General features: G+C 37.4%; 3 protein-coding genes across 3 annotated transcripts in view; 2 read left to right on the top strand and 1 right to left on the bottom strand.

The window, feature by feature from the left end:
- Positions 1 to 307: 307 nt before the first annotated feature.
- On the bottom strand, positions 308 to 3,753 carry alkbh1 (alkB homolog 1, histone H2A dioxygenase). Its single transcript, XM_055038980.1, has 6 exons — positions 3,610 to 3,753; positions 3,300 to 3,408; positions 3,007 to 3,169; positions 2,092 to 2,182; positions 1,408 to 1,601; positions 308 to 1,326 (listed from the first exon to the last, which is right to left on the bottom strand). The coding sequence occupies exons 1-6, from the start codon at positions 3,751 to 3,753 to the stop codon at positions 885 to 887; spliced, it is 1,143 nt and encodes a 380-aa protein (XP_054894955.1). The 3' UTR covers positions 308 to 884.
- Positions 3,754 to 3,797: 44 nt separating this feature from the next.
- On the top strand, positions 3,798 to 5,454 carry slirp (SRA stem-loop interacting RNA binding protein). The gene is made up of 4 exons (XM_055038557.1): positions 3,798 to 3,892; positions 4,566 to 4,624; positions 4,862 to 4,969; positions 5,078 to 5,454. The coding sequence occupies exons 1-4, from the start codon at positions 3,826 to 3,828 to the stop codon at positions 5,144 to 5,146; spliced, it is 303 nt and encodes a 100-aa protein (XP_054894532.1). The 5' UTR covers positions 3,798 to 3,825; the 3' UTR covers positions 5,147 to 5,454.
- A 1,081-nt stretch (positions 5,455 to 6,535) lies between these two features.
- The window catches only part of adck1 (aarF domain containing kinase 1), a 39,858-nt gene continuing 21,228 nt past the window's right edge, over positions 6,536 to 25,165 (top strand). The window contains exons 1-4 of the mRNA XM_055038764.1: positions 6,536 to 6,908; positions 7,528 to 7,666; positions 8,935 to 9,018; positions 24,935 to 25,138. Of these exons, the coding sequence (XP_054894739.1) occupies positions 7,535 to 7,666; positions 8,935 to 9,018; positions 24,935 to 25,138 (420 nt within the window). The 5' untranslated portion in view covers positions 6,536 to 6,908; positions 7,528 to 7,534. The remainder of the gene's footprint in view (positions 6,909 to 7,527; positions 7,667 to 8,934; positions 9,019 to 24,934; positions 25,139 to 25,165) is intronic.

Genomic DNA, 25,165 nt, shown 5'->3' with positions numbered 1-25,165 from the left:
GTACTGATTAAAGAGAAACCTTTGTAAACATTTTTAGTTATTTTTTAAGTCTTTAACATGTCAGAAATATTTATATAATCTATATACAGTTATTCAAGAAGGAAAGCTTCATGGCAATGTCATCTGAGGACGGTTGTCTTAGAAAATGTTTTTTCTACACATTTTGTTGGTCAAACTGGATGAAACCACAGACGTTCATTGTACAGTTGAGTCTAATCAAGTAAGAAGTAAATACAGATGAAAAACATGCACAGTTTAGACATATGGAAGACTTATTTATATAAGCAAGACATTAAATAAATTCATATTTGGTTTTGCATGGTTTATTGTATCTCAAAGCTCCACTACTTTTTTGGTGATTTGCTGTCACCTAGTGGATGATAAGTTAAATGGAGACATTTCAAATCTGAACATACGCCAACACCCTGCATTAAAGCATCTCAAAGCTTCTCGTTTATTGCAGCACACACACACACACAAATTATAGTCATTCAGTTTTACTACAGTCTACATTAAATATCTGATTATGCAAATAAACCTAATGATTTCTCCAATTTGTTCCATCAAGACTTCTTTCAAGAGTTAGTGGTGTAAACTTGTCATCCATGGAGGTGAGCTGAACAGCATCAGAGAAGCATTTCAGTCATTGATTTATTGACTCTGTTGTGATAAACTTGGCTTTCTGTAACTTTAAAATATTTTAAGACACATTAAAAAAATAAATATCTCTTTAAGCTTCTTTGTGCAGGATGCAGACAGTTTTCATAGGTTGGGAATTAAATTTCCAAACCCTTTTGAGAACTCTGAAACACCTTTTAATTTCATTGTCTGAAAAATGCATTTCAGAAGTGGCTTTCCTTACATATAAAAAGCTCTGTGGTCTTTCACGTCTCTACCATCTCCACAGGGTCACTGCATGTCCTCTTCCTTTTCCCACTGTTTCCACTGTCATGACACCCAACCATCCGACCCTCGTCGCAGGTTAGGAGAGCGGACACTGGTTCCTCTGGGAAGCTCTGTCCAGGTCCCAACACCTGCCTGACAGTCAAGTTCACTCTGGAGCTTTGAATGTACCTGGAACACACATCCCAATCCTCCTGAGACACCGGCTCCAGGACGCTGCCTGTCTGCAGGGCTGAGGCACAGCTGAGCTCTTCTAAAAGAGCTGCACGCTGCGGAGGAGCCGGAAGAATCCGCGGGACAGCATGGTACAGCAGCCGGCTCTGTCCTGACATCAACATCACATCTCCGCTGTGCATGAACATAGCAGTGGGGGCGTCTTGCCTTTGGGGGCCACCCAGCAGGAAGATGGACGACTGTCCGAAACTGAGGGGACAAAACTACATTACTGGGGACATTCCCACAATCCTGCAGATCCTTTGAAGCAGTTTAGTTTCTTCCTCTCACCTGAGCGACAGCAAAGGACGAGAGTGATCCAGCTCTGACTCGTCCACATGGATTCCCAGAGAGGAATCTGATCGGTAGTAGTTCAGGATGGCTGCCTCTGAGTTGAATCCCGGGAAGCCACAGGCAGCTGTTATCCGTTCGGAGAGCATGTGCAGATCAGCCGGGAATGGCGTGTAACTGTTGGCAGAGTAAGTCTTGGAACACATAAACAGTGGGAATATGTTAAGCTCCTAGAAATTTAAGGGAATTTTATTTTAATGTATGATTTCTGAGATTTTCTGCCAGATCTTCTAAAGTAAACTGGAAGTAGAGGCAATTTGGACAACCTTATACATAGGAATGCCAATAGATAACACTACACTACTAAAGCTTAAGCAATCAAAAAAAAAACATTACACATGAAAACAAAAATAAAATTCATTTTAACATTTCAAGTAGATGAAGATACTTTATTCAACAGACTCATGGTCCACAAGATACACAACAACACAACATACAAAACAAGAGAAAATAAATATCTGTGTAAATGTATGCTTCAATTTATTTAATACATTTTAGCTTTTATGTTTCCTGTCCTTTAATTAAGGGTTAACCTAGGAACTGATCAAACACTAACATTATTTTATTTATGTAAAATTTTACTGATAACAGTGTTTATCATGTGCAGGTAGCTTGCAAACTCACCTTAGTGTCCCAGTTGTAATGGTATCCCAGGGTTACCCAGCGCAGCCTCTCTAGTAGAGTTTTTGGTTGTCTCTTCACAGAAGCAGGAATCCTGTGGAGAGGATTTATATACTCAGGTCAGTGCATGCTGGCTGCTTAAGGATGATTTACTTTAGAGCAACTTTGTAGGGTGAACTCTAAAAAATCTGGAAACTGATTTATCAGACTTTCCATCCATCCAAAAAGGGATTCTTCAAACATGGGCCTTCTCTTTCACTATAGCACCATCTGCTGGTAGAAAAATTCAATTGAAAAATATTTTACTTATTCCAGTGGGGATAATATTTATCGAAGTATCTTACGTAAGTATATTCAAAGAGTTGTTGAAGCGGTGACAATGTGGGCAGGAATGATCTTTAGTAGTAGTTGGTGTTTCAGAAAATCAAAAGGGACCTCTGACTGAAGACATTGTTGCTGCATGATAGACCCATGGCTGTCATGCAATGATAATAGCTCAATTTCCAGGTACAAGAAGCAATATTTCAATGTAACATGTACTGAATGACACCATCAGTTGTTGGCAATCACTGCTAATCCACCTAATTTGCTTTTGCTGCTCCTCTTTAAAACCGTCTGGTCACATTGCTAGAAAACTGACAGATATGTTGGAGTCAGGAATGGGGTCCAAGCCCATTCTGATACCTCTTCTGTTTGGTCCTACTCTGCATCCATCAAACCTGCATTTCAACTCCTGTGGGATTTAGAGTCATTGCTCGTCATTTATTAATAAAAGTCTACAAAAAAAATAATAATAAAATAAAATAAAAATAAACATAACAGAGTTACTCCAACAAGCTGACACTATCAGAAGCAAAATACTAGCACCCATTACTTACTTATATGAAATAATGATACTACAGTCTGAACTTTTTCCACCTCAGAGCTTGCACACTCCTGGCCCAGATGTCCTGTGTATCAGAGGGTGACATGTGCATGTCCAGGTTGCACACGTTTGGTTTCTGAGGGTATGTCTTCAAACATTGTCTTACCCAGAAAGCGTGGGAGCCCCGCAGGAAAGGATTTGAAATTAAAATAAAGCCTACAAAAGACACAGAGCATTATTAAAGTTAGTGGACCTTGAGCATTGGCTTGATGCAGAGCTTCTGGAATAGTGTAAGGCAGGAGTCCAGAAGAAACTCCTCTTTCTGAGCCACAGTGTTTTCATGTACCTGGGTATCCCTGCAGTCCGAAAGCTCTCCAGTCTCTGATGGGCTGCAAACCAACACAGGCAGCCTCTTCATCACTCACAGCAGCTGGATCCAGTTTTACTGGAACGATCTTCCCGTTTTAGCACAAAAAACATCAAGAAATATCAAAATTACTACCACTGTTCAACACCCAATACTGTAAATGTGACTTTATATAATTTAAAGTCGCATTTCGAACTCTGTTTTCTGTTAAGCAACATCACTTTGGAACAGTTTTTTTAACCTGTAAGACCATCAAAATTCAGGTTTTGTCACATATCCTGCAACAGACCTTTCCTCCTGATGCCGCTCCGCTGCTGAAGTCCGTCACTTCCCTTAAGTCTGGAGGTGGATCCCTCCTTTTATAAAACTTAAACATTTTCCTGAAAACATCCTCTCCGCTTTCTGCCATCACGGAGGCTGCCATCTTGGCCATGACGTAACTGACGCATGTTGGATCACGTGTCTGTATACGTCAGGGGTCATAGTAGCAGGAGAAGGAGACAAGATGGCAGCCTCGGCGAAGAAAGTCTTGGAGGTGTTTGTGTCTAAAATCCCCTGGACTGTTGCTAGCAGTGAGTTTCTTCCTGTTATCAATTTTTTTTTGCCGACTTATAGCATTTTTATGAAAATTTAAGCTAAGGAAAAAGCTCTTTCTAGGTGCTTTTAATTGTCTGTGATGTAACACGTGAGGACAGAACGGTCAACTCAGCCTGTGGTTGTCTGGTTTTAATGTGTCGGACTTTTGCAATAACATGTTTTTGTTTTTGCTTTTTTCCTCTTTAGCTACATCCACACTAGTAGTTCAGGATACTTGTATCAATTTCCACGTCCGAAAACAAGTTGTATACACATAGAAAACAAAGTGAGCACCTGTCAATCTAAGAAAACCAAGTGCAGAACTTGACATCAGACCCAAGCACAACTGCCACCCAAGAGAAAAAGAGGGATACATCAATCTATCGCTTGAAGACTTAGAATTTATTTTCTTTTGTAAAATCAGAGAAGAGACATCTGTCTTCAAACTGGACATACAAATAAAAATCTAAAAAATATATTTTAAAAAATCAGTTTAAATTTGACCTGTACATATTTTTCAAAAACTCATTTAGATTTTAACTAATTTTAGGAGTCTATGCTTGAAAGACTTCAGACAATGTTGCTGTTTAAGATGAACTTGAAGTCTGATAAATTTCAGGATATTAAAGAATGACTTCTGAATTCTAAAACAATCTGTTTATATTTCAGGGGAGGTCAGGGAGTATTTTGGACAGTTTGGTGCAGTGAAGAAGTGCATCCTTCCATTTGTAAGTTTTTACTCCTTTGCAAACCATTGCACATGAACATTAACATTATGAACCATTTAGATAGGATGATGATCAATGTGTCTGTATAGAATCCAAAGTAAGGAAATATTTCTTTATTCAGTCAATGATTCAGTGCATTTTGGGATGATGAAGATACAAAAAAATATATATATTTTTTTGTAAAAATGAGTCTTGTTTGTGTGTTATTATTTGACTGTGATCTTTGTGTTTTATCAGGACAAAGACACTGGTTTCCATAAAGGGTTCTGTTGGGTTTCATTCTCCACAGAGGAGGGAATGAACAACGTGCTGCAGAAGGACCCCCATATTCTGGAAGGAGCAAAGGTAAACTATTGGATAGAATTCACAGCTGATATGAGCGGTGTCAGTTTCAGTATGAAAAAGAAAAAGTCCAGCCCACTTTATTTAACTGATGCTATTCTTTGGTTCCAGCTTCTTGTTCAGAGAAACAGACGTCTCTTTGAAAGACAGAAGTCCAACAAAGATGAAGACTTTGATTGAAGCTTGGTGGTTCTACTGAGCAGATGAGACCAAACGTGTTTTTTTTTTTTTTTTTTTTTTTTGTTGAAACGCTTCATTTCTCCTGCTTTATATCTGAATGAACTATTCAGACAGAAGGAGGATCAATGTGTCTGTCTGGAATCCAACATCAGGAAAAAGTTCTTCATTATTCAGACTCACTTGAACTGAGCATAAATGTTACTGTCAGTTTATTCACTAATAAATTCTGTATTTATTGTGAGAAAGATTGCTCTCCATCACATAATGTCAGTTGTTTTCAATCAATAAAAATGTTTATTGCTGTTTTACTTGGGTTTTTGTTCATCTTCAGTATTTCTCCATGCAATGGATGGATACATTTTCGTGGGGCAGAAGAGTTAACATTTACATTTAATCACGATCATTTGACAAAAGTAATATATATTCTATTCCTTTGTCAATTTCTAATGGTCAGTGGAGTACATTTGGACACTGTACAGCCCCATGTGCATATGTTTTATATGTTTTACATTTTTGAAAAGTGCAAGTACAAAATTTAATTATTTCCCTCTCAGTACAAGCAAGACCTAAAACTAAATATTGCAAAAACTATTAAATTGATCTTAATATTGGAAAAAATTCATTTACATTTTTTAAAAGAAAGAAAATACTAAAATTAATCTTTGTTGTCAAATTATTAGGTATGTGGAAATTTGGACGTTGCATTAAGTGATTGCAATATATATATATTTTTTTAAGTTAAGTCATTGAATCTCCCACATTTCACAAACATTTTAATTATTTTTTTCAAGTGAGGAAATGAGGTATTTTCTATTTTAACTGAATTTTAAACTTTATTTTAATTTCTTTTTGCATTTGAAAATTATGAGCACAACAATAAAATATTCACGCTGTCAAAACGCTTGACAGCGTGAATAATAACATGTTTTATTATTTATTTGTTTTTCCAGGAAAATGGAAAAATATTGCTTCGGTTCTTTAAAGACAGTTTTTATTTTATTTTTTGTAAGAAAATCCTGCATTTCATTTTTCTTTTACAATAAATATAAATATTTGCTTCATTTCTGAGCAAAACTTCATGTGAATCCATCACTGTTGTATGGAATACGTTTTGTTGACCGAGACGCACATAAATACGTCACAAAGGTCACCAGAAATGTAGTTTAAATTTGCCGTAATCATCATAAACGAAAGCGTATAAAACTACTGTACTATATTAAATACCTTTAAAATATATTTGCTGTAGTTTGAGTATAGTCCTAATGCCTCACAGTGCTATTAGAACTTAATGATAAATCTGAATTAAGTCCTTACCTTTTTCTTTGAAACTACATTACCCAGAGGTCCTTTTCGCTCGAAAACCCGGATAAGGGGTCGCAAATCAAACCGGTAAGTGAAGGAGAGCGAATTGCAGGCTGTGGTTGATTTTTTTTAGCGAAGTTGCTATTCTAACTTCAGATAGTGAAGCGTTTTGCGTGTCTGTTTGTGCGACGAATTTCTGTTTTTTGTAAGCTCTTACAAAACCCTCACAGCACTTAACAAACAGTGGTTGCATAACTCAGATGTTCAAGAGGCGTTCAGGTCAACACTGCCAGCGGACTGAAACTTATTTGTGTCATTTTAAATATGGTATTTTTGTGAAGACACAACTTAAAGATGGTGTTTGAAACCCGTTGCTAGACGGCTGTGGAGGAGCTTTTATCGGGAGTGGGATTTATTTCCTCCGTGGGGTGAGAGCCGAAGAGAAGAGCAGGTTTCACTCGTGAGTACAACCTGTCATTTATAATTTAAGCTCAGCTGACAGCCTGTGTAAAAATAGAAGCCCTTTTTAATGAATAACTCTTTACATGGAATGTGGAGATTGTATTAAAACAATGTAATCTGTTCCTTAATAAGGAGTACGTATTCATGTTGCATTCCATTCGGGAAGCATCTCAGGGTTTTTTTTATTATTTTTTTTATGATTATTATTAATTTTCCAAAAAATTTAGTTCAAAAACTAAAACCTAAATTTAGATCTATTAGGACATTATTTGCTTCTTTATTTTTGTGAAATTATAAAATTAAAAGACCAGCAGCGAAACCACAAATTTCAGTTCCTTATAAAATTTAAGTCTTGCAGAAGTCCATAAAATATTTGTTTTTAGAAGTGACATTTTCATGTGATTAGATTTAGCTTCTATTTCAAGAAACTAAAATTACTTCCCAGTGTAAGTGCTTTAAGATCAGAATGGTGGCATTTGCTGAAACTGCCGTATGCCATTTATTAGTATCTTCAAATTTTATCAATTCTTTCTGTTATCTTTCCAAAAAAAATAATGTTTTTGTTTTATCTGTCTTTAAAATGTAAACTAATTGGACCTCTTCTTCTTCTTCTACAGCTCTCCAATGGCAGGCCGGGTCCTAAAAGTCTCATCTCTGGCCACAGTAGTGTTCGCCTCATCGGGGTTCTACCTCTACAACAGACAGCTCGACCTCAGTGACCTGAGTGTGATCCGCTTCGGACGAGCAGCATTCGCCGTGAGTTCGCATCTTAAATGTTCTCACATGTATGTCTGATTTGAGTTTAATCACATCATCTGAGAGACAGTGACAGTAAGCAGAAAAGGTTATTGTTCATTCGGTTATTTTTTGTCAGTAGGTTGGATGAGGTCTATGAACTCCAGCTTTATAAAACACCAGCCACAACATAGTTTCTTTTTGGATATGTAACTACTTAAAACAAGCAGAAAAGAGCATAAATGTGTATAAGCATACTAAAACAAGGAGAAACGTCAAAATAAAAGACCCCATTATACTGAAACCAAACTTGAAAAACAAATGAAAGATTTAACTGATCGTATAGATGATACAGCATGGATATCAGGAGAAGGGTTATTCCACAGTATAGGGCTTACCACTGCAAAAGCCTGATTCCCTCTGAGATGATTCCTTTGACTGCACTAAGAACATGAAAACATGATGATTTCAGGGCTTTACTGAGGTTATAAAGCTCAATCAGTATTTTTTTTTAATACCTGGGTGTCAAACTATTTTAAAACTTCAAAAGAAAGTAACAGGGCAATATATATGCACCCTATGTACGGAAACTATTTGTTCTTTGCATTATGTTTAGGAAGCAGCTGGTACACAGCCGGATTACAAATAAGCATTCAGCAACAGTAAATGGCCAGTAATCTAAAGAGTTTCCTCTTCCATATCCAACTTTTGGGAAATAATGAGATAAAATGATGGCCTGCTTCCTTATAAGGCAGAAAACATCACTGAAACAAACTTATCCAAATGGGCTGTTAATGAGAAGATGTTAATGAGAATTTCTAAATAATACTTTTACTTAGAAAGTATTAATATAGTCAATTTGTGGTCAGTGTTTGCACTTTTAGTTGGGATAGAAGGAAACTTATTTTCCTTGCTGTCTTTAAGCTGAGATATGGACTACAACATGCATTCACTACTCCAACATGTGACATGATTTTTAGCAGCAAAAATGTATAGTGTATGTGACAGTGTAAGTCACTCGTGTTTAGGTACCCCATTGTATTGCACATTATTGTTTTTAAGATGTTCTCATTGGGATCAAACAGCTCTGATGAGAGGTAGCTTTGAAGTTGGACTGTTTGTTTGGAACATAAACCTGCTTTTAGCGATGCAAAAAGACCTTAAATCAACACTGATATTTTTAAAGACTTAAACACATGTTCATCTAACATGTTTCTGTTTCTGTTTGGTTTAATGTCTCAAAAAAAACTGCATAGAATCTCCTCACCTATTTATGCTTGTGTTTGCAGACAGCAGTGATCAGCTATGACTATCTGACAGCATTCAGACATGTAGAGTACGGCACAGAGGAGTACTGGACTCTCAAGTCCAAGGTAAGAACTACTTTTTATAGAGGTTGATTAGTTTATAATATAAGTGAAATAATCTGCTTTGGTGTGGAATCCTTTAGATGGTATCTTTGCCTATTTATAAAAAAGGAATAAAAACATGTAGCGCCATCTTCTGGATAAGAGTGGCAATCATTCCTAATTGGTGTATTGTATGATTTTATGGTCTGGACTGTGACATCTGTGATGACTCTTACTGTATCCAAGATGCTAAAGGCCACAGAGACATTTGTAATTGATGTATTTATGTGTTGTGATATTGTCATTGCAACATCTACCATTAGTAACTCTAATCAATGTTAAAGGTTTTATAACAATCTAGAACTGAACTTACTCCTATGTCAGTGTTTCTCAAAAGTGTTTGGGCCGAGGTGAAATATTTTCCAGATCCTGCCGCTTCATAGGTAATATAAATGGGACCAATTTGATTTTACAGAAGGGATAAGAGGATCTACAGTATTTATTTAAAACCTATTTAGTTTTCTCTCGTATCGCTGTTTACCTATTTTTGGAATATGAACGTAACAAACTACAAACTATGTTTCATAAAACAATAAAATTAACCACTCAGTTCTTTAGAATAAAAAAAATTATGCAAATTATAACATTTCCAATCCATTAAAATTTGATTAATAATTTTCTTAAAATAATCAGTTAAACTTTTTTATGTTTTTACTTTTCCAATTTACTCAACATTGCACAACTTTCACAATTGTCCAGTGAAGAAAAGATTTAAATATCTAAACTGAGTACTAATAAAGAAAAAAGATAATAAACTTCTTAACACAATTTGCATGTCCTTCAGACAGGAGCAGTAGTCTTGAGAAAAAATATGGATACAATTTTATTGTAGACAAACAAAAAAGAAAGGGGGGGAAAAATGTTCATCAGCAGATTGCATGGTGAGTTTAACCATCTCCTGATGAGGTGCATCATTCCTGCAAGTGTTTGTCAAAAAGGTCAACTAGGGTTATTCAGGTGAGCTCTGCAGAAACAACCTGCTCTGCTGCTGCTGCTGATGGTGCAGGAACTCTGCAGTGAACCTTGAAGAGCATGGTTCAGCATGGCTGGCCACATGGATGGGACTCAAACACTCAGACAAGTGCTCCTGCCCCTCGGGCTGCGCCGGTCAAGCTCGACTGCACACGCTGATTAGAATTAATGCATGTTACTGATTTATTCCAGGGAGGAGGCTCAGCTCCTAATTATCCTGAAGTCAAAGAGGTGAGGCTTCAGAGCTGCAGCTCATTCTTGAGTTTTTCTGCTGCAGACTCAAAGGACCACAGGTAGAGATAATGGGTCAATGACTTAAAGTCTGCTTCAGCCTGTAAAAAAGAAAACACAAGCTTGTCTTATATTTTTTTTGGGAAAAAAACCCTTTACAAATCAATTAGTTCAGTCAATGAAATTTTATTTGTATAACACATTTTAGCGGCAAGGCATTTCAAAGTGCTTTACATCATAACAAATACAAAAACACAGCCATGCAACATAGAATCAACAATCAAAACATTATATTACGTCAAGTGCCATAGTTAAATTCGTAACTGATTACATTTCAATTACAACTCTAAACAAGTGGGTTTTTAATCGAGATTTAAAAGAAGTCAGTGTTTCAGCTGTTTTAGTTTTATGGACTTTTGCTCTAGATTTGTGGTGCATAGAAGCTGAAAGCTGCTTCTCCTTTTTTAGTTCTGGTTCTGGGGATGCAAAGCAGACCAGAACCAGAAGACCTGAGATGTCTGGAAGGTTGATACAACAACAGCAGATCTTTGATGTATTGTGATGCTAATCTGTTCAGTTATTTGTAAACTAACAACCGTATTTTAAAGTCTATTCTTTGAGCTACAGGGAGCCAGTGGAGGGACTTTAAAACTGGTATTATGTGATCAATCTTCCTGGTTTTTGTGAGAATGTGAGTAACAGCATTTTGTATCAGCTCTAGATGTTTGATTGATTTGTTGGGCATACCTGTGAAGACACTGTTGCAGTAATCAATGCGACTAGAGATAAATGCATGGATGAGTTTCTCTTCTAGATCTTCCTGAGACATTAGTCTTTTCGTCCTGGAGATGCTCCTCAGGCAGACTTTGTGACTGTCTTTATGTGGCTTTGAATGTTCAGGTCAGTCCATCACAACTCCCAGGTTTCGGGCCTGATCGATAGCTTTTAGTTGTAATAACTGAAGCTGTGCTTTGACCTCTTTAGGTCCAAAAATGTTAACTTCAGTTTTGTTTCTGTTCAGCTGGAGAAAGTTTATTCAATGATTGAATGGGTTCAGAGTCACCTGGTGACCAAAGTCAACAAAGGAAAAAAAAAAAGGAACACAGGGCATAAAGTTTGGTTTCCAGAAGATACACTGCATCTGAAAGTCTTGTATTTTATAAAAAAATAAAATAATAATACGACCTGTGGAATCCCTAATCCTTCATGAAATCATCTACTATAATCCAGGCAGTGAATATCAAAAAGCAGGTTAAAACCATGTAAATCCTGCATGTCAGATGAAGTCATTATGTCAGCACCCACTGACTTCTAAAATTATTTTCCCCTTTCCGACTTGTTTGACTGCATGGTTAATGAGCTGTCGTAAGTGCTCCTCCACTTCTTCCTCGTCGTCCTGGCTGCATGTTCATCGCTCCACGGTGCAGCCAGCTGCTTTCAGCCTCTCCTGAAGAGCTTGATTCAAAAGCCACTTGAGCAGCCAGTCTCAGAGGCTCATCAAAGGCTTCCCTGCGCAACCCGAGGGGCCATTCACCACCAATTAGAGAGCATCACAGAACAAGCATGCGAACACTCTGAAGTCTGCCAAATGAGGGCTGGAACATGCCTGTAGAATCTCATCAGTTGGCTGACTAAATGACTTAGTCAAATATAGTTTCAAATCATTCCTAACCCTATTAAAACTGTTTCTGAGATGACAAAAGTTAGATTCAAACACCCTTTGAAAAAGGCCTTAAAATTGAGTAAGACAAGCCAAGTTTTTTTTGCATGGCATATTTCAAAGTGTTTTACATGATGATAACATAAACAATTTACACTGCAGCAACGTAATGAAAAGTTGGACTACTGACGAAAATGTTTCAATTAATGTAATAAATGGAACAGTCAAAGGGAGCTGTAAACAAATGGGTTTTTAGTGTTAATCAAAAAGAACTCAGCGTTGCAGCTGTTTTTCAGTTACTGAAAGTTTGTTCCAAGTTATTGGAGCATGACAACTGAATGCTGCATCTCCATGTTTGGCTCTGATTCTGAGGATGCAGAATGGATTTTGCCCAGAAGACACAAAGACGTGTCTGGAAGATTGATTCAACAACAACAGATCTTTAATGTTTTCTGGTGCTAAGCTGTTCAGTGATTTATAAACCAGCAAAAGTATGGCTACAGGGAGCATTAAGGACGTTAGAACTGGGGTGATGTGCTCTGCTTTCAATCTATGGCTGAGTGTCTCAATATCTTGCTGAGACATTAGTCCTGTCATCCTGGAAATGTGCATCAGCTGATGGAAGGCCGACTTTGTAACTGTATTTATCTGTCTGTGGAAGTTCTGTCTAAGTCCATCACTATTTCCAGATTATGTGTCTGGTCAGTGGTTTTTAGTAATAACAGAATATGTGTGCTGATTCTTGATTACTCTTCCTTTGGTTCTAAGATCATTGTGTGAGTTATGTTTTTATTCTGTTGAAGAGAATTATTTTATATCCATGGACTGACTTGTGTTTCATGAAGCGATGAGCTTTAATGGGTTCATAGTAACTTGAAAATGTTGTAATGTAGAGCCACACCATTTGTCTTAAAAAAGAAGCATTATTGTATTCTTGTAATCTGTAATTGTTTTTCTTTAATTTCTGTATTGGTCCCTCCCTTTAAATCGAAGGTGTGTCGTCTTTGTCAGCATAAAACATTGCAGCTCTCAGCAATACACTGATGTTGAAAATGCCCAGCACACTCTAGTGGACAGATGTTGATGACAACATTTATGTCATGCAGGTTTAAAAGTTTACCGGACAGTAAAGACTAACGTGGCCTCAGTATGTTAATATGTGTTGCTCTTCATTTATACTATACTCGTAAAGATTTTCAGCTACTGCTGATCAGAATAAAGCCAGAACACGGCATAATCAGCAATAAAAAAAAAACTGATCATTTTGTGTTTTTAAAATACCTTCCATAGTAAAACATTCCAAATTGTACAGAACAACAGTGATTTTAACTTTGTTTTCCGATTTTATTATTTCTTATTTTGTTGACAGTGGTATCCTCAGATTGCACTCCTTTCTTTATTCCTTTGTGGTCATTCCACCTGCCCTTCAGCTCTTCATGCCAGTGAGTCAAATCAAAGACAAAACAATCAGACAGATTAAAATGCACATCAAAAGCACCATTAATGTTACAGAGTGCTGTGCAATGGAGATAGGTCTTTATCTCTGTACTGATTATGCAACCCTCTCCTGGTCCTCTTTCACTGTTGTCTCTCTCCTACTCTCTCCCTCTCCAGCTGTACAGGCTTCTATTAGCATCTCATTACAAGTCGTGCCAACACATGATTGGGAAATTAAATGTAGCTTACTTAATACAAATGAATAATGCATGACTGAGGCCTGTGGGCAAGGTTGGGAGGGGTCGTTCGCCTTGAATATAGAGATTTGAAAATACAGTAATTGAACGTTGCCGTGTTTTAAAGGTAAAGATGCTTGTTACTTCTGTCTACTGTCCATTTCCAAAAGAAGCCATCCAATTGCAAATCAAAACCCTGAAGTTGCTTTGTGATGCTTCTTTACTGCTGGTTCTATTAGCAGAATGTGTTTTGCTAAAAGCGGGCTCTTCATGTGTTTAACCTCCAGCTCAGAAAGCTCAGAATTAAAAAAAAAAATATATATATATTTTAATTTCCCACCAGCAACAATCATGCTTGGTAGAGGATGGGTTCACCGTAAACACCATAGCAGAGAATACAACTTCTATCATATTGCAGTAGCTGTTTCTGATTTTGTCTACTCTGTCTACTTTGCTTTACTCTCCTAGAAATGCAAAGCCCTTCCCAAAGAAATTATATCATTATTGCATGTCTGCAAGGCAACCAACCTAGATCCTAATCAGACCATTCCTTCTGGATACTTTACTTTTTTCGGCAAGTGATTGCACATGAGTCACTCACCAAAATCTTACTCATTGTTGAATTTGCACATCCAGCAAAGCCGCAAGCATAACTTCTTGTGACTTTGCATTGTAGGCTACTTATTAGAAAAATTGTCAGAGATGGTATTTCAATTAGTTTAAAATGGGTGCAGTCTGGTTGGAGCTTCTTTACCTCATATAATGATTGTTTTATTTCTTTTGACAACCTTTGGTTGATTTTATCCACTAGAAAAAGAAATGGAGGCAGCAAAGATGGGATTGTAAACTTCCTATTACATAATCATCACAATTTGACCTTGAAATCTTCTTGCAGTCAGGTTTGACTGTAACATATGAATTAATGTTTTTCTTATTGCCCTTTAAACCATTAAGTCTTGAAACCTTTAGCTTCTCCATCACATTTAGGGTCTGAAGGAATCAGATTGCTGATCCTTTTTTTCTATAAGATCTAAGTTTACCTAATGTACGCCAAGTGTTTTACTTTTATGTGGTGTCTTAATTTCTTCAAATGACATTGGATGGCAAAATAAATTATTTAAATACAATTACTGGCATTGACTAAAAATGTGGATAAGATATTTTTTGTTGAAGTTTTTTCCAGCTAGACTTAAAATATAAAATTTTAAAGAGGTGTAAAGAATATCCCACTTTGCTAAACTTGCATCTGTATTAATATTGATTCTTGGTCAAAATTAATTGAAAAATACTGGTACGTCAGATGTGGGAGAAAGTATTGTTTTCTTGTTTCCACAATGAACCAGTATGAACTCTAAATGCTGTGATGGCATACAAAGAGAGAGCTTTTGGGTTAAATTACTGGAACAAACGAAAGGCGTAAGGAGATGAAGATACACTGCAGGTGTTTAAATTCATTTTATCTGATGGAGAGAAAAGCAAAGCATGGAGAGAGATGTGATAAACCGGTGATGGTGACATCTAATGATTTCTTTGCCTCCTCAGCTGCAGGAGGCAGAGCAGCTTCAGGCAAGCAGCCATTTTGAAGGTGGCTTTTCATGGCTGAGATGAAAAGAACAAAAACGCTGATTCACTCGACACATCTGCACAGCATTATCCAGCTTCTGTCTCAGTACCACCCAAAGGTTAAAGATAAAGCGTTGCTTTCTGCCCCCGTTACACTGAATATGTCTGAGGTTGACACTGTGATATGAAAGAACCACAGAAGGGAAGGAAATCAGAGCCTTAGCTGATGCTGATTAGTGACTTTTCACCAGAGAACAACAAATCATGCTATGTTTTTCTGATGCTGAGCTCTACTGTGTGTTACATTTTGCATATGTGATTTACTCTCTTATCCACAAAATACAGACACGGTCACAAATTGCTGCAGGGCTCTGCAATCATCCGCACAAGATCATCTAATCAGTGGTCGTTTATATAACCAGCCAGTCCAGATCAGGACTGTTTGGTTTTTAATATTATTTTTTGCTAAATTGGTGTATTAAAAGACAGAGTTTCAGCTTTAAGCTAATGTTCACTTTTAATGTAAATGCATTTGAATACTTAATGGATGGAAATTAATTAGAAGCACTTGCAGAGAAATCAATAGCAATGAAAGAAAAAATACAGACCTGGTCCTTGCGAGGTCTTTGAATTGAAATGTTCAAACCTCTACCCTTTCTCTTCCGTTTGCTTTAACATGATGTTGGTTTTCAACAACTTGTAGTAGTGTTTTTCAGTGTCAAGTCTGAGCTTTGGACGCTGTTCTGGTAAACAGGTTTAAGAAATGTTTCAATAGTGAGCGCCTTAACTGTATGTTTTATTTGTTAAAAAAACAATGCTGTAGATAATGTTGCTTGTTCATTTTGTTTGTTTTAGGTTATAAGAAAAGTTTTCCACATTTTTCCCCAGGAATTGGCCAGTGATGTGAGGGGAGGGGTCCCGTCTTGCTTAGCTTTTGTGGCTTAACATTGAAGTTGTGTCATACATGCTGGGAGGTGCAGTTCTTTCTGTCTGTTAGTAAAATGTAAGTCCAACACTGGGATCTCCAAAATATGAAAAGCTTGTAGCATTTTTTTAGTGTGATATGCTTAAGCATTTTTTAAAATATCATCATTCAAAAACTCAGAAAGCTTTGAAATCTACAATTCATTTTCATTATCGATTGATGGTGTCAAACCTTGAATCTCTTTCATTCAGTGGAATGATTAAACATTTTAGAAAACCAGTAAAGCCAAAATGGTAATGTTTTCGTTGAGGCTTGTGATTAGACTTTCTTTGGTTGTTAAATGTGACCCCAATGCCATTTCTGATTGGTTGGTCGGGGAGTCATGTATTTTCCATGCACATTATTGCCATTTTTATAGCATGATTAAGTATTTATCTTTAGTTATTATTAAAATGTTTTGTATATATAAATAACTTAAAATAAATTTTACTTCACTTCATAGCCATCTATAATACCTCAAAATTGACTGTCTCTTTAAGAAACTTTTACTCTCTCCAATACGCCATCACAACAGTGCTTCTCCTTTATGTCGTTTATGGAGATAAATGACAAAAATGTTCTTTGGAACATTGGATAAATAAGTACTTTGTATGAAAAGTTCAGCAGACATGCAGTTCTATCAGGTGTTTATCTGCTGCTGCCACTAGTCTGGAGGATCTGTCTGGGAGAGGTGTGAGGAGGACATTCTCAGTGGGGTGGGATCTTAGCTGGATACTGAAGCACTGAGGCAGAGCTTTGGGCAAATAGGTGTTTCTTTGTAAGGCTGAAAGGCTTTCAAGGGAAATCCAAAGATTTCTCAAACATAGATGAAAGAATCTAAGCAACACTTTGGGTATGTGTTTGATGAGAAACAAACATCCTAACATGATTTCAAGCTCAAAAATGTAGATTTTACTTAATATCCACCTCCCCTTTAATACATAAAATTGAGAATAATTAAGTTCATGTTGTAAATGATCTAACAAGGTATTCTGCTTGTCTTATTGAAGTTTTCATCTCAGTGTCAACAATCAGAATCACCCAGTCTTCCAATGGTCTGGGCCAGAACTGCCTGGCTTTTTGCTTTGGAGCGACCTGTTGGTTGATGCAAACAGTTGTGGCAATGAAATATCAACTAAGGTTAGAAACTGTAGGCATGACACAATGTTAGAAATACATTAATAACAAAACGTCTGAAAATATTTGGATAGAAGTAAGGTGTTTTTTTTAATGTTCTATTGTGATAGTTCTGATGTTGAAAGTTGACATTTTCAAAATGATTCCACTTCTTTTTTTTTTTGTATTACAGCCAGCCTCTATATTTGTCAATGTGAATAAATTATCTTGATGCATGCATAATGCATGCCCACAACTTTTATATTTTTTAGTAGCTGAGGTCCCAGTACTCACAAGGAGACACAAGTGCGACATTGGGATGAAGGATGAAAAAGAAAAGTCGTGAAAATGTTATTTTTTATTATATAATGTCAATTATAAATTCTCCAATATTTAGAAGACATGTCCATATTCATGTTGTACAACTCTTCTTCAGACTTTTTTTTGATAAGACTATCACATTGAAGAATCTTATTCACAAAATAAATTCTCTAACTTTTGAATATTCAGAATATTATGATTAAAATCAACTTAAGATCTAAGAGAAGGGATGACACACTGGAAGCTCTTCTGGAATGGTGAAGGAGGAAAGCAGCTCTATTGGAGTGTGAAGTTCAGTTCAGAATAACTTAACTTTATTAGTTAAGTTAACTTTATTAGTTAAGTTATTCTGAAGGGTGTATCTTCAGAATGAAAGAGTTTCCTGCTTGTAGCCCACCTGCAAGCAGTAAACCAAGAGCCATGATGTTTATTGACTTTAGAGTTTCGATCCTTTAAGTTAAAGAGAGTGACGTTACAGTGCAAATCTCTGGTGGTGTTGCACTCAGATGTTTCCACCAGCAGATGTCAGCAGTGACTGCATTAGTCAGGACATCATGACAGGGAAAGGGGGGTGTGCTCAGTCCTGATAAGGGTCCACCACCACTCCTGGAGCTCTCGCTCTAGTGAGGGACAAGCTATGTAAATACGGGGTGGGGCCAGATAACTGCTGACCTTGACGCGCTCATGGCAGCAGCTTATCAGCCAAACAAGTCTGAGGAAAGAAAATCCTTGAGGGATGATGGAGAGGAGGGAACGTTTAACATTTGCTTCCCGACTGCCTGCTGTGGTTACATCATGGCTGACAAGCTGCTCTCCAGCAGTAACAGCGGCGTAAATACTCCATTTTACTGTTGCTGTTTTTTTTGTCTTTTTTTTTTTTTATTATTGTTTTTTGCTGTGCCAACTACAGAAGACGGGTCCAGCGGCATTTGGCAGGGTGCCGCAGAAATCACACCATGTTATTTTTTTAAAGGAGTGGCCACTGCACTGCAACATGATGTGCAGCATAATTTAATTAGGCAAATTCCCCACTCTCTTAAACCTGAACACACCTCACTATTGGATTAGAGAGCAAGAAATGTGTTGGTGAAGCTGAAATGTTTGCAATCATTTTAAAAAGGTTTAAGCGAGTAAATTGAGATGAAAGACATGGTTTGGACATGCTTGTTTCCATGGTGACATTAAAAGTAACTAAAGTTTGCTATTCTTTAGAGATACTGTGTTTACAATTTGTTTCTGTCATTGCCGTTTCTAGGTAAAGCTTAAACCAATTTAATTCTTTTTGTTTGTTTCTTAGCAATCATTTCTTTTTGTGTTTGCTTCATGAATATGTTTAATGCCAGACAGCCACAGCAGTGATGATCCCTGTTTACTGCTGTGAATAAAAATGAGGAGAACCTGGAGGAGGAGTTAAATCTCAGCCTGATAATTGGGGTTTACAGAAAATTGTTTTAAATAGGTAACAAAACAAGCCGCTGGCTGAATTTTCGGATTTCAAAAGTTACTGAAATTCTTATTTATATGATTTGTATTCAAAATAGCATTTGTAAAGGAACCCAAGATGTTGCCTGCAACAAAAAAAAAGAAAGAAAAAAAAGATTATTCTTACTCTAATTGTAACAAAAAAGAGGATTCTTACTATGACCCTCATGATTTAAAGCTTAAAGGTTCTGGTCATCTCAGTGATTTAACTCAACAGTAAATGATCAGTGATCACAGGTGACGATTGTTTAACCTTTGATCAGCAGTGTTGATAGAATGTTGTTGCGATGGAACAAATTAAGACAACTGTAAACATAGAACAGCCGTTAAGAAAATTATTTAGTTTGTGGAGGCAAATAAATTAAAAACATTTCAGTGAAACTTAGCAAGGGAAAACAAAATAATTGCCTTTGTGTTTTGTATTATACTGTATAAGCTTTCTGACCTGACAGAGGTGTATTGTCTACAAGAGTTGCAACCTTAACAAATCATTATCTGGGGACATTTGTAGAACCACAAACCGTTCCTGTTCACAACACATTCAACTAATCATAGCGCTCATTTCACAGATATCAAACACGGCTGGAAACAAAAGGTCACTGGACATATACCTTACAAACGTCTGATGAAACTCATATTATTCTCATAAATTTTCTATGATAAAATTAATTATAGAAGATTTTATTCTGCCCAAGAAAGACTGCAAGGCATATTTCACTAAATAAATTACATCCACAGATATTTGCACCATTTCTGAACGCACAAAATTCTGTCCTTCATTTAATAAGACACAACATTTTGTTTTTCAGGTCAGTTACTGATATGCTTAAGCAGTTTAGATGGCTCTCTAAACTTCTAATAATTCCCTACCATTGTGTCAAATGGAGACATATTTTTTTTTATTTGTGTTAGACCACTCAGTCATGGGGAAGACTTCTAACTTGACAGATGTTCAGAAGATAGTCATCCACACCACTATCAAGGAGGGTATGCACCAAAATGTCATTGCTGTAGAAGACGGTTCTTCACAGAGTTCCAAGCAAATTAATTGAAACTTAAGTGGAAGGCAGAAGTGCGGTAGGAAAAGGTGCGCCAACAACTGGGACAACCACAGCCTTGGGAGGATTGTCTAGTAAAATCCATTCCAGACGACAGACCGCACACAGACAAAATCTTGACATCTGCTACAAATGTGGCATTCCCCTTATCAAGCTTCTCCTGCACCAGAGTCAGTGTCAGAGGTGTCTTTCCTGTGATAAGGAGAAAAGGAAGTAGATTGTTGTGCAATGGTCTAGAGCCCTGCTTTCAGATGAAAGCAAATTCTGCATTTCATTTGGAAATCAAGGTTCCAGGCTCTGGAGGTTTAGTGGGAAGGCATAAAACCTACATTACTTCAAGTCAAGTGCGAGGTTTCCAGTCAGTGATGCTTTGGGGTGCCACGTCAACTGCTGGTGTTGGACGACTCCGTTTTCTGAAGTCCACAGTCAATGCAGCCAGAAAATTCTAGAATAGACAGACTTGACACTTGACTCACACTGCTAAAGCTGCTGGTTCAATAACCATGGTGACCCTGTTCTTGATTGGTCAGCAAACCGAACTTAAACCCAATGGAGAATCTATGGTGTATTGTCAAAAGGAAAATGAGAGACACCAGACCCTACAAGGCAGATGACCTGAAGCTATCCAAGCAATAGAGGCTTTCACCTATGCACATGCCCCTATGCCATGGTACATTGATGCAGTAATTTATACAAGAGGAGGCCCAACCAAGTATTGAGAGCATAGAAATGTAAACACTTTTCAGAAGCCTGATACTTGTGCTTAAAACATCAATTTTGATTTGTCTAATGTGATATTCTAATACTCTAAGACACATATTTTTGGCTTTTCCTTACCTTTAGCCATAATCATTAAAACTGCAAAAAATAAAAGTGAAAAGTCTATTACTCTATGTGATGAAGAAATTAAAGAATTTAATCTTTAACTTATCAAGAAGGAGACTTTAAACCTTTAAAGCAAAGCGTATTTTGGTACAAAGGAATGGACCAAAATCCCTGCTAAGATGTGAGCAAGCCTGGTGAAGTGAAAAAGAAACTGCCTCAGTATTTGGTGGACCTAATAATGAGGGTTAAGGGTATAAGTTAGTTCCACCAATTTCAAATATTTCTTATGGTGAGGAAGCATTTGTAATAACCAGTAACGGTGGCTTTCTGGAGTGTATTCTGTATTTGTTGGAAGCTTGGTTGGTTTTTACTGATCCATAGCGTCCACCGGCTTGTGGCAGAGAGTCTTTCTGCTGTTCTTCCAGCACCAGGCACCACCATTCAGGCATGACAATAAAATGCAGAGCATGAAATTAACTGTGCCTGCTGTTGGAAAAATCAGCACCCTCCATCTTTCTGTGCCCTCTCGCTTCTTTGCTTCCCAGACAGTTTCCCCTGAATCCCACATCCTGGCTGTTCTCAGGACATTACAATGAGAAAGCTGCATCATAGCAACACTGCAACGGCTCAGAGACATAACAAACGGCTTTAAAAATTTTTCTCGATTTGCCATGTTTCTCGCAGGCTTTGTTAAAATAAATGTATTTTTAATATCATCTGGAGCGGCAGAGCATGTGCATTAACTGCAGGAGGACTCTTTGAGAGTTGCTTTGCCTGGATAATACTTGTAACCAAAGGCCTTATTGACCGTACAGGCTTAAATCTAAGCACAAACACTGCACAGCCTCTCCCCTCCCCAGTGACAGGCGGAGAGATGAGCCCCAGTGAACTGAGTAACGAGCTAATCATGAGCATCCCAGTAATAAATAGGTCTTGTTCATAGTCCACTAATCCCAGTCATTTAGTCGTGGTGAGGCTGCAGAAATCAATTACAGCATCTGGAGCTTGCTCTCTGCTTTCCAGCTGCACACATGTCCAGCCCCCTGACTCTTGAGACAAAGAGTTACATTCTTAATGTGCTTCTAGATTTATTTGTGATATAGTACATTTGAACAGTTGCATTTTCTATTTTTCTATCTACCCTTTAATATTTAGACTAATTTGAGGTTTATTTTATAGTTGAGTTTATTTCACTGAACACATCGCTGTAGTGAGGATGTGTTTCAAACTGATTTGCCCAGTGTGTTCCGTCTCTTGACTTTACCCTTCAACACTATCAAAGTGCACAAAGCAAGGAGGAGAAGGGTGCACTCCTAGAAAACAATTTGCCATCTGTGCTTAATGGCATCTGAAGACCATCCACCGTCAGGCTCCACAGGGAGCTGGCCTCGAGGTCTCCATGTTTGAACAGAAACAGAATAAACACTAACACAATAAAAAACAAAAAAAATAAATAAAACAAGATTCAGTCTTCTTTAAACTATCACTTTTTATAAATCTGTGGATAAATCAGGAGAAGAGTTAAAGCCGTTTTTCTTTGGCAGCTGAAGAGCTGCATCCCATGGTTACCAAATAATCAAGCAATTGCAGAATTCCTTCTTTAGAGATTTTTTTGTTTATTGCTTTAAACAAAATTATACTTTGATGAAAGGATCTGAGGCTTTTAAAGGTACCAGCTTTTGGGGATTTCAGTCTTTGTTTTTCATCCTCTCTATTGCCTCGGCTTCGTATCCGTCTCACAGTCAGACGCCTGCAGCTGATTTTTTCCTTCAAATCACCATCTGAGTGCGGAGAATGAGTGTGGAAACACTGTGAGGCATTCTGCACCAACCCATGTCTCTCACAAATTAACCCTTGTGTCTCAATCGCTAATAGTCCGTTTTATTCGATTGCGCATGTGTTGAGGTGGTGGGCGGCGGCGGGTGCCAGCCTATCCCCGAGCAGCATTCCCCCTCTGGCTTTCAGGGAGCTGCATCGCCATGGTGATGTCATGCTCAAGCTGAGCGCCCGCCTTCATCCAACAAAGCTGACTGATTACTGGAGGAGAGGAGAGAAGAGGAAGAGCAGCGATCAATCTGATGATCGAACCACAAGTCGACGTCACTTTGGGTCTGATCAGCTTGCAGGATGCGTCTCCTAAGTCACAAGCTTTTAAAGTTTTCCCCTTAAAGGCTGTTGATCAGACTGACATCATGATGACATAATCTTCTGTGAACAAGTAATCATGATAACAAGCTGAGAGGTTCATACAGTTTAATTTAATCTCATCTGAATGCAACATTTTCAGAGTTGCAGTAAAAAATGTAACTGAAAGCTATGCTCACAATATGGTTCCAGAACCAAAAGGCCTTCTGATACAGGCCCTTACGCAGATCAAAAGGAAGAACAAAGCCTATAGGATTTTTAAAAATGTTTTAAGTCCATTAAGTACTTCTTTTACACCACCTTTAAACTCTGATAAATTTTATTTTTACTTTTTTATTTGTTTGGCCATTTCTCCTGTTAAAAATATGAAGTATAGATACACGTTTAAGTAATTTTTGGTGTTAGTAATAGCAACAAAAATTGCTTAGGAAGATGTATTTCTTATCTTCTGAACACTTTAAAAATTTAGTTTGTTGTTTTCCCTTGATCAATGTTGCAGTTTTTACAGTTTTTGAAACCTTACTCAAAAAACATGACAAAAAGGGAACCGCATCACATAAGCGTTTATGAAATATTATTTTAACACAAACTTAGGGTAAAATGAAAGTTTCTAACATGGCAATATTAATATTGCCATTAATATTGGGCAATAATAATATTCTGCAAAGCAAAAGCAGAAGAGCAGATACAAGTTAGTTAGCAATAGGTATTTAAATGATGGAGGGCCTTACCAGATTGTTGTAAAGGAAAGATAAATCCCCATCCTAACTACAAGGTCCGTAACTCATGCAACAATCCCTGATGGGGAATAAACAAACAAACAAACAAACAAAAAAATGCATGTATTTTATTGTGGTTAAGCAAGGTTTGAAACACATTATGTACTTTTCATAAAATGAAAAGTACATAATTTTTCCATCCTTTAGGTTCGTTGTAGAAAGTTTTCTGTTGTATCACATTATATTTTAGTCGTTTATGTTTAGCAACAAAACTAAATCATTTACTGCCAAAGTCTGCAATGAGATTTTATACAGAATACAAAATATAAAAAACCCAAAAATTTACAATCTTTTGCTACCATAAATTAAAAATATTTTTTTCTTCTGAAATAAAAATTACTTTCAAAAGTTGCATCTGAGATGTATTTGAACAATCTTTATTTTCATATTTTTTTTTAAATGTCTTAGGGTAAAAGCTGGTTTGAAGTTTTGAATACCTTACTGTCCATTTGTGTCTTTTTAGAAGCATTTTTATAATAGCCTCTGTTTTTGGTGTAGAAGAAGTGGACCATACACCCCAGCGTGAGAAGGTGGCACTGCTGTAGCAAAATGCATTTCTGAGCAGAAAAGGCTCATCTGGTAATCTCTGGTGACTTGTTTCTGTCATTGCGCTGTCATCATCGGCCAGATGACACTGGTGTCAAACGCTCCTGTGGGAGTCAGCTGTGTGTGTGAGTGTGTGGGGTGGGGGTTACCAGGGTTAAGGGGAGCTAATTTCACGCCTTTTTATTTGCACGGGTCTCAGGAGACAAAGTCTCTATAAGCATTATCACTTCCAGCTGGTTCAAATGGGACAGACGAAACGAGACCAGCACACAGTCTTTGTGTTTGTCCCTCTTCTGTCTCAATGTGATGATGCCTTCCAGCACAAAGCTAGATACATTAAGAAACTATTATCATTTTCCTGTTTGTGGAGGAAGAAAGGTTTTAGACACAATTTTGAACCTCCGTGCTGCAGATTCTCAGATTTCATCCAATCTTGATTCATAAGCCACTCATAACTGCTTACATCTTTTTGAGACCAATTAGAAAATAGTATTATGTGTTTTGCAGAATAATCAGATTTTATCCTGATACTCCTTCTCTTGTAGGTGCACCAACGATCAGCAGAGCGCCTCCGAGACTTGTGTTGTGCCAACCGGGGCACCTTCATCAAAGTAGGACAACACCTTGGTGCTTTGGACTATCTGCTACCCGAGGAGTACACCTCCACCCTGAAGGTGCTCCACAGCAGAGCTCCTCAGAGCACCATGAAGGAGATTCAGCAGGTCATCAGAGAAGATCTTGGAAAGGAGGTACATGTGGTTTAACATTACCTGCCA

The sequence above is a fragment of the Poeciliopsis prolifica genome, unplaced genomic scaffold (assembly GCF_027474105.1).
Source record: "Poeciliopsis prolifica strain line A6 unplaced genomic scaffold, Auburn_PproV2 SCAFFOLD013, whole genome shotgun sequence".
Lineage (NCBI taxonomy): Eukaryota > Metazoa > Chordata > Actinopteri > Cyprinodontiformes > Poeciliidae > Poeciliopsis > Poeciliopsis prolifica.
The sequence above is the reverse complement of the archived record's forward strand: the minus strand, read 5'-3'. Positions and strand labels throughout refer to the sequence as shown.